Here is a 16,287-nt window from a genome sequence, read left to right as displayed (position 1 = left end):
ACATCCTGAAACCCATTCTGTATCAGCTTTAACTTTAAAAGTCTCCAATGTCCATTCATGATACCATTCAACCTTTTCTTTAATTTCATTATCTTTTTCATCAACATAAACCAAATTTGCCTTCTTATTTAATTCAGTATTAACATATTCCTTATCTGCTTTCTTCATTAACTCACTATCCACATATTCCTTATCCACCCTCTTCATTATGTCATTTAGGAAACCTTCTATGAATTCCTCATTTAAATTAAATCTTCCAATCTTCAAAACTTTAGGAAATGCATTTAATGCGTAATATCTCTGTTCTTCTGGTGGAATTGATGTTATATCATCCGTTATACCTTTAATTTTAGAATTCATAAATAAAATTTCTTTTATATTTGATATCACTGCACCACCTTTGCAAACGAATTCGAAATGTTCATTTTTCAATACTATCTCCAAATCTCCATATTTCAACCTTTGCGTTTGTTCTGCCGTCTTTGAATTATATGCATATATGGCGTATGTAATGGTCTGAGGGACCTGGTGCTTTGCGCCTTAAGTTGTTGTGGTTGCTGTTGTTTAATCATTTATTATGATTTAAAAATAAATATTTAATCCGTTATCTCATCAGCTATTTTCTCTATTTGAAATTGCCATAATATTTCATTCATAAATTCTAAATCACAATCAAATAGGTCAGTTATTCTAAATTTAATATTTGATAAATCTTTTGAATGAAGAATAAATGAATTCCCGGATAATTGAAACGGATATGATAAAGAAAATGTGTTTAAGTTGATGGATAAAATGTTTTGTATTGATGGGTAAGAGTTAGGGTCTAATGTTTGATGTGAAAATCTCATTGAGGTATTAACTTTATCACATTTGATTAAAATGAAATTGGAACCAGTGTCAGAATACAAAACATCCCCAACATCTTTTTCAAAATTTAATATCCCCAACAATGAACGAAGATGAGGAGTACAAAATTTAATTTTCAGCGGGAATTTAATAAGGTTATTTATTTCATCAAGTTCAAAAAGTTTATCGGGTTTTGATTTAAAATTTTCTTCATACCATACGATAAATGATTCATTTAAATAACTTAAAATCATGTTAATATCCCATTTCGCTATCACATTATTTATATACATATCATACGTTTTTTCAAGGTCTACAACCCCGCCGCTATGCGGCTCATGGTCATCTTTAATAAATGATATATAATCTGAAGGGTCTAAAAGAATGGGATTAAATTTACCACTCACAGAAACGAGAGTAACATTATAAATTCCGCTAACTGTTAAATTTAATTCACAGTTATTATTCGAAATAATATTGATAATTGACATTTTTTATTACGATTAAAAATATGGTAAAGCGTTATTTTCCAGTGATAAATAAAACTAGAATAAGATTACCTCAAGAATTCATGTTATAAATTTTAGTGTTTTCAGAAAATATGAGTCAGTGTCATATTAGGGATGCGTTAAATACGCCATTTGACCGGGCGTACATTTTTTTGTTCGCCCAAAAATTTCGCCATTTGAGAAATTCAAAAATTAAAAATAAAATTTTAATCTTGATTTTTTTATTTTCGTGATTTTTTTGAAACTTACATAAGCGATGAAATACTTTTTTTTAAGTAATCGTTTATTATATATAAATATATCTTAATAAATTTAATTCCTTAAGGTAGAGCGTGTTCAAATTTAAAATCTCATACAATATTTTCTTAATGGCGTATTTTTCTGAGGTCGCCCAAATAAAGGCGAATTCAAAATTGAGAACTCCAAGGCGTATGGCGAGTATTCAAAAAGTACGCCACTTACAAAATATTGAATGCGGATTATCAATTTTTTGGCGTGTTCAATTTCAAATTTTGATATTTATGTTTATTTTATTCAGTATAATGCTAAGAATTAAAATATAAAATTCATAGAATTTTTTCTTTGAAAATATTTTACATTTTTATTAGACCACTCCTAGACTAGTCATCAGGTTATCCTCAGATCATCCTCAGACTATTCCTTATCAGATTACTCATCATCCTCAGACTACTCCTTAGACCCCTCCTCATCAGACTACTCCTCAGTCTAATCCTCAGACTCCTCCTCAGATTATCCTCAAACTACTCCTCGGTCTAATCCTCAGACTTCTCAGATTATCCTCAGACTACTCCTCAAACTCCTCAGTCTAATCCTCAGACTCCTCCTCAGATTATCCTCAAACTCCTCAGATTATCCTCAAACTCCTCAGACTACTCCTCAAACTCCTCAAATTATCCTCAGACAACTCCTGAAACTACTCCTCAGACGACTCCTCAGATTATCCTCAAACTCCTCAGATTATCCTCAAACACCTCAGACTACTCCTCAGACTACTCCTCAAACTCCTCAGATTATCATCAAACTCCTCAAACTACTCCTCTGTCTAATCCTCAGACTCCTCCTCAGATTATCCTCATATTATCACTTTACATATATATATCGCTAACTAAATAATTACTTATTATACTTTCTTTATTTTTTTTAATTTTAAAATAATATTAATATATCTTTCTACGTTTAATGATGAAAAGAGAAAGAGGAGTAAAAAGAGGAAAGAGAAAAGAAAGAGAGAGAGAAAAAAAAAGAGAAAGAAAGAAAGAAAGAAAAAAAAGGACGGCGATAATTTTGTATTGTTTTGTTATTCGGCCGAATGGCGGCTACTTCGTACCCGCCATTCGGCCCCAAAAATGGCGTATTATTCTATTTTTAAACGGTCATGGCGTAAAACCGTCGCATCCCTAGTCATATTCATCAACAGGTTATATTTCACTTCATTCAAATTTAGTTCAATCAAACCCATATAATGACCATTTCATAAGATTTTCAGATGGTATTAAAAATGTAATTGATAGATTAAAATATGAACAGATTGACAATATCGAATTTTTGGAATTTTGGTTTAAATATCCCGATGGAAAAAAGATTGAAGTTAAAGATAAAGCTGATACTATAACAAAAACAATTACAATGACCGATCCAGATAGTGGGGAACAAAAAGAAATAAAACAAACGATAGAAACTGGTGAAAGGTCAATTATTATCGATTATGATTCAAAGGATTATTATTCGATAATGTTAATGCTTGAATATTAAATAGCCTTAACAAAGAATTTTTCAAGTGATATTTTATATTCATCAACTATTTTATTATAAATATCATTATATGTTAAATGAAGTTCAGTTGTTGTTCCGTTCTTTGATATCTTAATTGTGCTAATATCCTTTATAGGATTTATTTTTGCAACTGTTCCGCAGCATGAAACCTCATCATCTATGAAAAATTGAATCTTAACGTCTGAATCTTGAACATCACAAAGAATGGCGATAATGTGAATTAATGATTCATAAGGTAAAATAATTAAACCGGATTGATCAATTAAATTTATTATTGAATCATAATTATTAATTATTATATCACGGTAAATTTTCATTAATTCAGAATTAATGTCTATTTTATATGGGTTATCAAGTGGTGCTGGGTATGTTGGATAAGTGGGAATTTCAACAGGTTCTTTACCAGGTTCAGATAAAATGATTGGGTCTCCATCTTCTTTATTTTGCTCCTCCTCCTTTTTCGGTAAGTCACGAGTTAATAAATTTGGTTGAGTTGCTGACCTTGTTAATTCAGGGCTAACATTAACTTTAACATTTTGAATAATTCGTGATTTATCATCATTTACGTTATAACCAACCGTAATCTCTGCTTTTGCGTTAGTGTTCTTTTGACTAGTGAAACGTCTTCTCATTTATAATCGAATAAAAAAATATATTTAAACTTTTATTTTACTGGAACTTTTGAATCTATTATTCCCTGTATTTGTTCTTGAAGTTGATTTTTAGCTGGTTCATCGAAATTAATAGACCTAATATATTCATTAATTGCATTCTTATAATCATCTGATTTCTCAAATTTTCTTTTATCTGATTCCTTAACTAAATCATAAGTTAAACCTCGTTGCTGATATAATGGTTTCTTAATTAAATCTTTGAATGCTTGAGATAAAGCACCTGATGCAATTCTTGCTACTATAATTGGTTGGAATTGCTGTTTAAGTTCATCTTTAACATTTGCGAAAACTGGATCGAATAAAGCAACTTTAAAGAATTTCTTAGCTGAAATTTCAGGTCTAATATTTGCATATTGACCATCAAACTGGTTAGAATATCGTGGTAATCCATCCGGTCCCTCTTCAATAGCATTTAATTCTTCATTGAAATAAGAATATGGATTATAACGGTATGAATTAATTGGACCATTTTCACCTTCTCCAATGTATTGTTTAACAGCTTTTCCATTTTCATCAAATTGCATAGGATAACGTTCATTATATGCTTTACGTTTAGGATAATCAGTTTAGTTAATTTGTAACCATTTATGACTTTAATATTACCTTGACCATCAGTAATGAAAACTTCATTTATACCATCAGGTTTTCCATTTGGACCCGTAATGTCTGCTTCGTGTGCTTCCCAATTTGGACCTTGACGTTTGGCATATGCTTGAGCTTCTGGTAATGTTAAAACGTTTCTCATTTGTTTAACATCTTTTGAAGACCAGCAACAATATGAACTAATTCTTTCATTACATCAGGAACTTTCATAGTTCTATTATATGCACCCTTTTTGTTTGTCCCTTGTTTTAATGGAACCTGTAGAAGATTTGCAATTTCTGTCATGTTTAATTATAAATAAAAAATAAAAATTAATTATAAAAAGTTAATCAAATTTAACACCTCCTTTATTTAAATCAACTATTATTTTTCCATGTTCACCTAATTGCTGATATTGTGTGTAAAGTTCATTAATGCTCATTGGTAAATTCACTTGATAAAGCATAACGTTCAACTGTTGACGACTAAACCCACTGAAAATGAAAAGGGTTGATAGATTTGATTTAATGTTTGTGCTTAATGCTTTGAAATATTGAACAGCCATAAAGAATGAACACTGAATGTGTCGACATTGAGTTAATAACTGATTAAAATATGATTTCTCATTTGTTATTAGTTTTGATTTCACTGCATCATCTAGAAAAATGAGTGAATGCAAAAATTCTCTATCAAAATTTGAAATAGAAAGTGTTTCAAATAATTCATCCCGTTGTTTATCAATAATTTTATCCTCTAATCCTTGCTTCTTGATTGTATTATATAATTCTTTATACATTAAAAAGTTTTTTAAATAATCTTCTGCTTCTTCTTGTGATAAATAAATAATTGGAATTTTGATTAAATGCTTTAAAGATTCAAATGTATCATCTGAAGGTGAACCTGAACGGTTGATATAAATTAACACATGTGAATAGGGGGAAGTGTTAGCAATAATGATAATTTGTTTTAATATCGTTAATGTTTTACCTTTATTTTGTTTACCAATTGCTGCAGTGATTGAATTTAAGTAACATTCAGAATATGGAATTTTCATTAATTTTTCCTTAGATAGAGCATTTCTATTATCACTCAATGCTTCATTAATCATATCATCTATGTATGTATTATATACTCCTGCTAATTCTTCATAAGGAGTGGATGAATTTAAATCCATTTAATCAAAAATAAATTTATAATTTTAAACATTTCTATTCATCAATATTTCATCATATGAACTTCTATACTGTGGTGGTGTACCTGTTGGATGATATTTCAAACCTTCATCCGGTGTCCATGTCCAATATGTAGTCCTAGTAAACCAAACCTGAGGAGGATTTGTCACCTTTGAACAGTAAGTGTCATTTTCACCCTGAATGATTGGATAAGCTTTCACTTGTACTGTAACTTGTGAGTTGAAAGTTTCTAATCCATCAAAGAATATACCCGCTCCATCACGTTGAACTAGAATAGTGCATAAGAATGAAGTTTGGTCTTTCCATGTTCTAGCTAATGGCGTGCCATCATCTGCATTCAGTGGTCTAGTTAATGAGTCCTCGTATTCTTCTGTGCATTCATTCACTCCATCTAAATCAGAAGCTTGAAGCATACGTGTAAAGAATATGTCGCCCACTGTGGTCATCGCTTGATCGGGGAAGTTTCTGGAATCTATAGTGACCTGAAGACCTCGAAGCATTGGATTTTCTAAAACTGTTCTTTGCATTGCATTCTTCGGAAATGCTAACACAACATCTGTAACATTATGAAGAGCGTATGAGAAATCTGAACTGATACCTTCAGGAGTGATGCAACCTCCATTTAGTGAACGAAAGTCAATATGTTGAGCTGGAATCATGAATGGATCTTCCTTACTGAATAAACGTGGTATTGCTTTAACTGATTCTTCAATTAAACCGTATCCTGGTGTAATGCATTTATCCTCTAAAACTTCCATCTTTGTGCATGAAATAATAACGTCTTCAACTGTTGCGTCAGCAGATGTAGCGGCTAAGCTTGTAATTAATTTGGCAGGAAGTCCGATTTGTTGGAATTTGCGATCATATTTATAAACATGATTCATAATCTTTTCATAATTTTCATCAGTTATCTTTTCATAAACGTAATTTTGTAAATCAGCAACTCTTAACGGGTCAACCTGACAAAATACTAAAGTATCCCTGAAAACATAATATTTAAGAATGATATCACCAAATGATTTAGGATAATCATCGAACGCCTGAAATGCTAACAAATCATTTACCGGAATAATCATATCAAAAGTGACATCAACTTCTTCATTTGCGTTCTTGAAAACTTCTGAAGGGTCAATATATTTACCACATACTGAGTTATCATATTTTTGAACATTATTATATAACGAATGAACAAACTTTTTAACTTTCCTTTCTGATTTTGGTTTATATGTTGCAAATGCGAAAGATTCACGGGCGCAATCCATCTGAAGATAACCGGCATCACCTCTTTCGGTTTCTACTTCTAATTGTTTAAAGCTTTGATTTGATGATTTGTAACCAACGAATAAACGCATGCATTTAAAAGCGGCATCGCATGTGAAAGCTTTATTTGAAACTAGAGTTGCTTTAACTTTGCGTTTAATATATGTGTCACCTAATTGGTTCACATCATGAGCCGGATTTGTAATTCTTAAATGAGTTTGTTTATCATCAAAATATGGAGCATCAGAGCCATAGCATGAACTTTCAAGTTCTCTATAATATCTTCTACCGTCATTCTTTGCGAATATTTCATTTATCTTTTCGAATGAATGAAACACATTTCCATTAATCGGTTTAGTGTTTGGCACCAAATAGTTAGTCGTCATTTATTAATAAATAAAAAATCAAAATTAAAAGATGAAAATGAATTTTTAATTTTAATGAAATAATCAACTATGGCTGCAGGTATATTTAAGAAACTGTGGGATAGAGTAAAAAGAGGAGCGAGTAAAGTTTGGGAAACATTGAAGAAGGGGCAAATTGGATATTTAAGAATAAAGAAGCAATTAGTGACGTTGCTGAATCAATAACACCAAAAGCTGCCCCAATAAGAGAAGTTTTAAATAAAGGAGAAAAAGTTTATCAAAGACTACAACCGATACTAAGATAAAAATAATTTTAAGCCGCTAAGTGGCGAGATGATCCATAGGATCTCATATTTATTTTTCCACTATCTACCTCCTATTTTATTAAGTATTCCTTCAGCTATTCCACCAACTGCGTTACCTGCTTGTGCTCCCATCGCCGGATTACCTGCTTTAGTACCTAATACTCCACCTATGATAGTTCCTGCCGTTTTCGCTACTGGTGCCAAAAAGTTTGCAATGGGTTTAATAATCTTTTTATAAACCCAACCCGCAGCTTTCTTAATTCCATCCCATAATTTTTTAAAGAATCCTGCCGCCATTTCTGATTTAATATTAATTAAAAAAATATATTTCATCACTTATATTCTAATTTTTATTTAATGATAAATGAAACCGATTTTAAAAATAGTAGTAGGATAGGAAGGGTTGTGTGACTTTTTTTGTTACATCTATATATAGATGAAGGTATGTTTTCCCAGCCTCTATACATAGATGATATAAAATTTTTTCTTACGTTTTTTAAGTCATGAATTCGTAAGAAAGCGCGACATTATTAAATAAATTAGTAATAAATATTATACACTCAGCCCATACATAATGAAATAAAAAAAATAAAAAAATAAACTTTAAAAATTTTTAAAAAATAAACTTCTTACGAAAAATTAAACGCAAGACTATCAAAAGATAGAGTTGAAAGAGTAATGGTAATGATGAAGAAGAATTTGATGAGTTCAACATTGAACTTTAAGAAACTAATGATTATTTGAATTTATGAAATCAATTATTTGATTCATTCTTTCTTCAATCTCTTCTATTCTTTTTGTTAAATCATCAATTTTCATTAATGAGGTGATTCTTGATTGAGGAATAGATTTCAAACTAACCACCCCCTTTATTTTTGAAATTTTGAATCCATCAACTTTAAACATTTTATTCAATTTACACGTTGTCAATTCTTCAAATAATTTTTTATTATTAGCATAATAGTCATTAAATTCTTCAACAGATGAAAAAATTTTTATTTCAGTAATTGGTTTAACAACGTTTATTTTTTGTTGAACATTTTCACTTTATTATATCCATTTCAAACATTAAAGAAGCAAAAAGATTTTAAAAAGGATTTCAAGATATTAAATAAACCAATTGACCCGAAAATTCAACCGTTAAAGGAAAAATTTAGTCGCCCTTCATTTGCTCCATATCCATATTCATACGAAATCGATCATCTGGAATATTCAAAAGGAAACGTTACTTATTTATTTGCCATTAACATTAACACTAGATATTTATATTGCATTCCAGTGAAAGGGAAAACAGAACAGGAAACAAGAAGAGCTATTCAATACTTACTAGATCATGAAAGAGTAGATAATATCAGGGGTGATGGTGATAAAGGATTTCAGGCAGCTATGACTCATTATTTCCCACAAATTAATTTTTTCTTTTCATCCTCTCCATATACGTTTCATAATAAAATAGTTGATGCGGTAATGAGAACTCTTAGAGATGCGTTAGGGTTAACGGTCAGATATACTGGGATGGAAATCATGACTCCATCATACAGCAGTTAGTATATTATTACAATAATACATGGCATAGAACTATAAACATGAAACCAGTGGAAATGAAAAATGATATTTCAAAAGAATGGGAATATATTAGAAAGCAAATGGAAAGGTTGAATGATGTTAAACGTGAACAAATTAATTCGGGGCTCATGAATTTTAAACAAGGGGATAAAGTTTTGATTCATCTCGATTATGGAAAAACTGATAAATCAATGACAAAAAGAAGACGAAGATTTGACACAATAGCTGAATTTGTTAGATATATTAACGGCAATGCATTAGTTGAAGTTGACAATAAATTAATAGAAATTCCGATTTATTTTATTACTCCATTATATTTAAATAATATTTAATTTTTTTATTTCGTAAGAAATGAGTGACAACGAAGCAGCCAAGAGTCCAGACGATGAATATAAAAAGAAACTAAACAGAATTAAATCAAAAATATGCTATTACAAAAAGAAGCCGCAATGCGGTGGGGTTGATGCCCATAAAACTAAAGTAATTGAAAACGATAAAGAGAAGAAGGAAATAATTGAAAAGTTAGAAACTTACCGTTCAATCCTTAAACTGAGTGAAGCAAAAATAAAAGAATTTAATAGAATAAATAAATTGATTGGAAGAGATGAATTTAATAAAGATGAATTTTAAACTCAATCCAAATTTAATTTTTATTCCTCTTCGACAACGTCTCTCTTTCCATCATTACTGCATAACCGCATTTTCTCAGTTTTAGTGGTTTGTTATTTTTAGCAAGTTCTCGCATCATTTTTATCGTTTCCTCCCTTGTTATGATTCGTGGTAAATTTTGAGCTTGTGGGGTATCCATTTATGATAAAAATAAAAATTTAAATTATGCCGTTCTAAAGTTTGTGACAACATGACATTTAGACAACAACATAGGAAATAAATGTTTACGTTAATGTTTACGTTAATGTTTTGTCATGATGATTTCATCGTTAATGCTTTGTCAAACATGAGTGTAAATGACCCAAAAATATATTTTATCGTTAATGTTTTCAGGTTATTCAATAATTAATTATTTTTGAAGAACTGAAGGTGTCACCAGGTCACCAGGTCACCAGGTTATTTAACTTCTCTGAAAAAATGAGACAACATGACATTTAGACAACAGTCCCGGAAATGTTTTGTCATGATGATTTCATCGTTAATGCTTTGTCATGACTTCATCGTATATGTTTTGTCAAGACTTCTTCATCGTAATGAACGTAAATGACCCAAAATATATTTTAGGGTAGAAGGGTAGATCTAACCTCATTTCTAACCTCATTTCTAACCTCATGAATTTTATATATTAATGTTTTCGTTAAGTCACTTTGTGCCGTCAGTCAGTCAGTCAGTTTAGGAAAGACTTTAGAAAGTTGTTGGAAAATAAGTCCTGGTTATTCAATAATTAATTATTTTTGAAGAACTGAAGGTGTCACCAGGTCACCAGGTCACCAGGTTATTTAACTTCTCTGAAAAAATGAGACAACATGACATTTAGACAACAGTCCCGGAAATGTTTTGTCATGATGATTTCATCGTTAATGCTTTGTCAAACATGAGTGTAAATGACCCAAAAATATATTTTATCGTTAATGTTTTCAGGTTATTCAATAATTAATTATTTTTGAAGAACTGAAGGTGTCACCAGGTCACCAGGTCACCAGGTTATTTAACTTCTCTGAAAAAATGAGACAACATGACATTTTGACAACACAGCAGGATTAATGCAAAAATAAATTCAAATCATACTTTATAAAGCATCATTTACAGGTATTTCATCGTCAGTAAATGAATCCTCATTATCGTTTGGTTCAACCTGTTTATATAATCCTTTCATTTCTTCTTTCAAAACATAATACCATGTCTGTTTACCATCTATTTTTCTTTGTTTCCTTTCACATTTATCCTTAATACTCATTTGGAAATTCTTGTCTTTCATGTCTGATGGTTTGCAGAATAGAGCATTTTTACATGTCATACCTGCACACAATTCATCATAATGTGTATTTATCCATACATCTAAAGGATTTGTTGATAACTCGATTAAATCTTGTTTGGCTTCAGTCATCGGAATGATTCGTACATTAAATGATGAAAGGTCATATTGCATAAAATACGTCAGTAAATTATCATAAAATTCCTTAGTGCATGAATTCATCAAATTCTTGAAGTAATCAAATTGACCCTTGAATTTACCATTAACTCTTAAAACTACGTATCTTCTGTCTCCAACTTCAATTTTGACAGGGTAGACGTTGTTAGTTACGAAAATGAAATTGGCAACATTCTGAGCAGTTCTTCTGGGTTGATTCTTTTCATTAATTCTAATCTCATTATCCGTTATAATTGATTTCAAAGCGTTGAAGTTTGCGAGTCTGTCTTCACCCACATTCTTGAGTTCATTAAGTACAAGAAACATTTTATTTTCAACTACTGAGTTGAAATTACCCGTTAGCTCACTTATTTCAGTAATGTTTTTACATGAATAACCAGCGAGAAGTTCAGAAATAATGTCTGTGAATCTGTTTTTACCTGTTCCCTGAAGTCCTTTCAAAATAATTGCTGTTTCATTCTTGATTCCAGGATGTTGAATCATTGATGCAATCCAGCCGAGAAGGTATTTATACACTTCATCGTTATTATCACAAATGGCTTCTTTAATGAAATTCATAAACATCTCAATTTTTGAGTAATCTGGCTTTTCGAGAACGTTGTATTTATAACCTTGAAACGTTGAGAAAACATCTGGAGAATCAGATTTAAAGCAAACACCCTTAACGGTTAATGAAGACAATTGATTTAGTAGTACGTCCCATGCTGTTATGGTTTTACCTTCTTCTTTAAATAATTTAATCATTTTGAGTGACTCTTTCATGTTTGATTGAAGAACGAATGATATTTGATTCATTTTGTCGTGTATGTTGTAATCTTTCTGAATGAAATATTTGTTTCCACAATCTACAAAACGGATTACACGTGATAAATCCTCAATTACTTCAGAACTGTTTTTATACTGATGATTTTCAGCCCTGCGTCTAATATCTGTTATCAAAAACGAGTCATCAAGTTTGATATCAAATGTTATTTTTGGCTTACGTAATAAAGGCAAAACGTATTCATCATAATATTTCTTTTGATATAGTTTTAGAATCTTCACTAAAACAAATGGAGAAGTCATTAAATGTGCATATCTACTACGTGCTTTTTCAAAATTACTTTTTGCATTTTCAGTTAAATTGCAGAAGTTATAAACGTTATCGTATGCTTCATTAATCAAATGATTAGGTAACGAATTAATAGCTTGAAACAGTGTGAATAATGTTATTTCTTTTTCTAAATTCATGTTTCCACCGTCATTATGTACTTCAAAATCACAGATGCCATCAACTATGCTCTGGGCAAGTTTATCGTCAATGTTTACATCTTTGTTTTCATTCATGATAGTCTTTATTTCTTCGTTCTTTTGTTCAACTCTTACCTTAATATTCAAATCATTTAATATATCATTCACTGTTCTGGTTAATGTTGAATCGTAACTTCCACGAATGAATGAGTATGTATTGATTGGTTCTGATGCATTCTTTCGAACTCTTGAATCAGCCATAACTACTAAAGAACGCTTTGAATCATCAATAGAAGTCATTATGTCAATATCATAATCATTTCAGGAATAACATTTAATCATTCTGTTCGAGGTTGAATAGAAGAAATTAGTGTTGCAATAAATGTGAAGACCTCCTGAAGCGGTTTTAACGATAACATCTTTATCCGAAAGTTTTGATAAAATATCTTTTCTAACTGTTTCTTTAAGTTCATCATTGTACGATTTATTGATATCAACATCTATAATCGTTAAATTTGAAATTTTATTTACTAATAAAGCCATACCAGTTTTCCTTCCTCTTCCTCCATCATGTTTGAGGTAGTTATGTAAATCAATCTTGTTTTCACCAATTCTTTCGTTGAGGGTTTTAGTTTCTGCCACAACTAATTCCTCAGCTAATGAATCAATAACTTTTTCATCAGAAATGATATAGTTGCTGTTGTTGTTTGTTGCTGTCATTTATATAGGAATAAAAAAATAAAAATAATTTTAAAACTAACTTTATTTTTGGACTGCATCAAATTTCCTGTGTTGTTGTCTAAATGTCATGTTGTCTCATTTTTTCAGAGAAGTTAAATAACCTGGTGACCTGGTGACCTGGTGACACCTTCAGTTATTCAAAAATACTTCATAACTGCCTTCCTCCTTAATCCTGCTGTGTTGTTGTCTAAATGTCATGTTGTCTCATTTTTTCAGAGAAGTTAAATAACCTGGTGACCTGGTGACCTGGTGACACCTTCAGTTATTCAAAAATACTTCATAACTGCCTTCCTCCTTAATCCTGCTGTGTTGTTGTCTAAATGTCATGTTGTCTCATTTTTTCAGAGAAGTTAAATAACCTGGTGACCTGGTGACACCTTCAGTTCTTCAAAAATAATTAATTATTGAATAACCTGAAACCATGAGACTTTGTCTCCGGACTCTTTGAGTCACTTAACGAAAACATTAACGATAAAATTCATGAAAATTCATAACGTATATCACGTTAAACGTTTGTAAATCATGAGGTTAGAAATGAGGTTAGATCTAACCATCTACCCTAAACATTAATCCTGCTGTGTTGTCAAAATGTCATGTTGTCTCATTTTTGGAGCTCAAGCACATTCAATGAACGCGGTACCATGCGAATACAGTCACAAATGGTGGCATGTAATCTTTACCCGAGCCTGTTGGATTTGTTGTGAAAGTGTGTGAATGATTTCCTGCGGTTCCACAGAAAATACCTGTGCTTGAATCTACTGGTCAGTTGTGATATCATATCTATTCATTCCCCATCTATCCGAACCCGCTGCAAGATTTGTATAACCTCTTTTTGTTATTGAATGTGAATGATTACCTGTTGTGTTTGTAGTTCCTGTATGAGTGTGCGGTGGAAGGTTTGCTTCTTTAATTTTCTTCGAACCTCCTGTTTGCTTTGAATATCTAGCACAGTATAAGAATTTATCTACAATCTGCTTCCACATACCAAAACCTAAAACTGTTGATGGATTTGTTGAGTTTCATTGATGTATAAATAGAACCAACAGGATATAATGTTTGAAGAATTTCAGTCTTTAATTGTTTGAAGCTCTGTTTTGTCTGCTTTTCTTATCATATAAATCTTGAGCAGTGAATTTAACTTTATTTATCATCCATGACATAAACATTTTTACATCTAATTTTTTTTCATCGTTGTTATGTTTTCATTCGATGTTAAACCTTGTGGAAAGTTAGGAGGATTATAATATAATGCATCCCCATCAGTTCCGTCAACGTTCCTTCAATACTTTCTATAGCAACAGTTGAGAAGAAGTTATGTGTATGGTTTATCTGCTTTAAGGTCTAAACATCCTGAAACCCATCCTGTATCAGCTTTAACTTTAAAAGTCTCCGATGTCCATTCATGATACCATTCAACCTTTTCTTTAATTTCATTATCTTTTTCATCAACATAAACCAAATTTGCCTTCTTATTTAACTCACTATCCACATATTCCTTATCCACCCTCTTCATTATGTCATTTAGGAAACCTTCTATGAATTCCTCATTTAAATTAAATCTTCCAATCTTCAAAACTTTAGGAAATGCATTTAATGCGTAATATCTCTGTTCTTCTGGTGGAATTGATGTTATATCATCCGTTATATACCTTTAATTTTAGAATTCATAAATAAATTTCTTTTATATTTGATATCACTGCACCACCTTTGCAAACGAATTCGAAATGTTCATTTTTCAATACTATCCTCCAAATCTCCATATTTCAACCTTTGCGTTTGTTCTGCCGTCTTTGAATTATATGCATATATGGCGTATGTAATGGTCTGAGGGACCTGGGTGCTTTGCGCCTTAAGTTGTTGTGGTTGCTGTTGTTTAATCATTTATTATGATTTAAAAATAAATATTTAATCGTTATCTCATCACCTATTTTTTCTATTTGAAATTGCCATAATATTTCATTCATGAATTCTAAATCACAATCAAATAGGTCAGTTATTCTAAATTTAATATTTGATAAATCTTTTGAATGAAGAATAAATGAATTCCCGGATAATTGAAACGGATATGATAAAGAAAATGTGTTTAAGTTGATGGATAAAATGTTTTGTATTGATGGGTAAGAGTTAGGGTCTAATGTTTGATGTGAAAATCTCATTGGGGTATTAACTTTATCACATTTGATTAAAATGAAATTGGAACCAGTGTCAGAATACAAACATCCCCAACATCTTTTCAAAATTTAATATCCCCAACAATGAACGAAGATGAGGAGTACAAAATTTAATTTTCAGCGGGAATTTAATAAGGTTATTTATTTCATCAAGTTCAAAAAGTTTATCGGGTTTTGATTTAAAATTTTCTTCATACCATACGATAAATGATTCATTTAAATAACTTAAAATCATGTTAATATCCCATTTCACTATCACATTATTTATATACATATCATACGTTTTTTCAAGGTCATCTTTAATAAATGATATATAATCTGAAGGGTCTAAAAGAATGGGATTAAATTTACCACTCACAGAAACGAGAGTAACATTATAAATTCCGCAAACTGTTAATTTAATTCACAGCTATTATTCGAAATAATATTGATAATTGACATTTTTATTACGATTAAAAATATGGTAAAGCGTTATTTTCCAGTGATAAATAAAACTAGAATAAGATTACCTCAAGAATTCATAAATTCAACGAATAAGAAATTCATTCATGTTATAAATTTTAGTGTTTTCAGAAAATATGAGTCGGTGTCATATTCATCAACAGGTTATATTTCACTTCATTCAAATTTAGTTCAATCAAACCCATATAATGACCATTTCATAAGATTTTCAGATGGTATTAAAAATGTAATTGATAGATTAAAATATGAACAGATTGACAATATCGAATTTTTGGAATTTTGGTTTAAATATCCCGATGGAAAAAAGATTGAAGTTAAAGATAAAGCTGATACTATAACAAAAACAATTACAATGACCGATCCGGATAGTGGGGAACAAAAAGAAATAAAACAAACGATAGAAACTGGTGAAAGGTCAATTATTATTGATTATGATTCAAAGGATTATCATTCGATAATGTTAATGCTTGAATATTAAATAGCCTTAA

At 30.6% G+C, this 16,287-nt stretch overlaps 5 protein-coding genes and 4 pseudogenes across 9 annotated transcripts, besides 1 other annotated feature; 1 reads left to right on the top strand and 8 right to left on the bottom strand.

Moving 5' to 3' along the window:
- Positions 1–14,676: part of a mobile genetic element that runs on past the window's edge.
- On the bottom strand, positions 73–572 carry TVAGG3_0377830 (annotated as a pseudogene). Its single transcript has one exon. A coding segment is annotated over exon 1 (500 nt).
- TVAGG3_0377820 (uncharacterized protein) lies at positions 3,125–3,781 on the bottom strand (the record flags this gene model as incomplete). Its single annotated transcript, XM_051231988.1, has 1 exon — positions 3,125–3,781. The coding sequence occupies one exon, from the start codon at positions 3,779–3,781 to the stop codon at positions 3,125–3,127; it is 657 nt and encodes a 218-aa protein (XP_051101718.1).
- Positions 4,752–5,439, bottom strand: TVAGG3_0377810 (annotated as a pseudogene). Its single transcript has one exon. A coding segment is annotated over exon 1 (688 nt).
- Positions 6,611–7,244, bottom strand: TVAGG3_0377800 (uncharacterized protein; the record flags this gene model as incomplete). The annotated part of the gene is made up of 1 exon (XM_051231987.1): positions 6,611–7,244. A coding segment is annotated over one exon (634 nt), but the record flags the coding sequence as incomplete, so codon positions are not given.
- Positions 9,446–9,741, top strand: TVAGG3_0377790 (annotated as a pseudogene). The gene has a single exon. A coding segment is annotated over exon 1 (296 nt).
- On the bottom strand, positions 10,899–11,957 carry TVAGG3_0377780 (uncharacterized protein; the record flags this gene model as incomplete). The annotated part of the gene is made up of 1 exon (XM_051231986.1): positions 10,899–11,957. A coding segment is annotated over one exon (1,059 nt), but the record flags the coding sequence as incomplete, so codon positions are not given.
- On the bottom strand, positions 12,027–12,725 carry TVAGG3_0377770 (uncharacterized protein; the record flags this gene model as incomplete). Its single annotated transcript, XM_051231985.1, has 1 exon — positions 12,027–12,725. A coding segment is annotated over one exon (699 nt), but the record flags the coding sequence as incomplete, so codon positions are not given.
- TVAGG3_0377760 (Prim-pol domain family) lies at positions 12,747–13,145 on the bottom strand (the record flags this gene model as incomplete). The annotated part of the gene is made up of 1 exon (XM_051231984.1): positions 12,747–13,145. One exon carries the CDS (start codon positions 13,143–13,145, stop codon positions 12,747–12,749), a length of 399 nt encoding a protein of 132 aa, XP_051101714.1.
- Positions 13,791–14,149, bottom strand: TVAGG3_0377750 (annotated as a pseudogene). The gene has a single exon. A coding segment is annotated over exon 1 (359 nt).
- Positions 14,677–16,287: the final 1,611 nt, after the last annotated feature.

Source organism: Trichomonas vaginalis, chromosome V (assembly GCF_026262505.1).
Source record: "Trichomonas vaginalis G3 chromosome V, whole genome shotgun sequence".
Taxonomy (NCBI): Eukaryota; Parabasalia; order Trichomonadida; family Trichomonadidae; genus Trichomonas; species Trichomonas vaginalis.
Note: the sequence above shows the minus strand (reverse complement) of the source record. Positions and strands in the feature narration are given on the sequence as shown.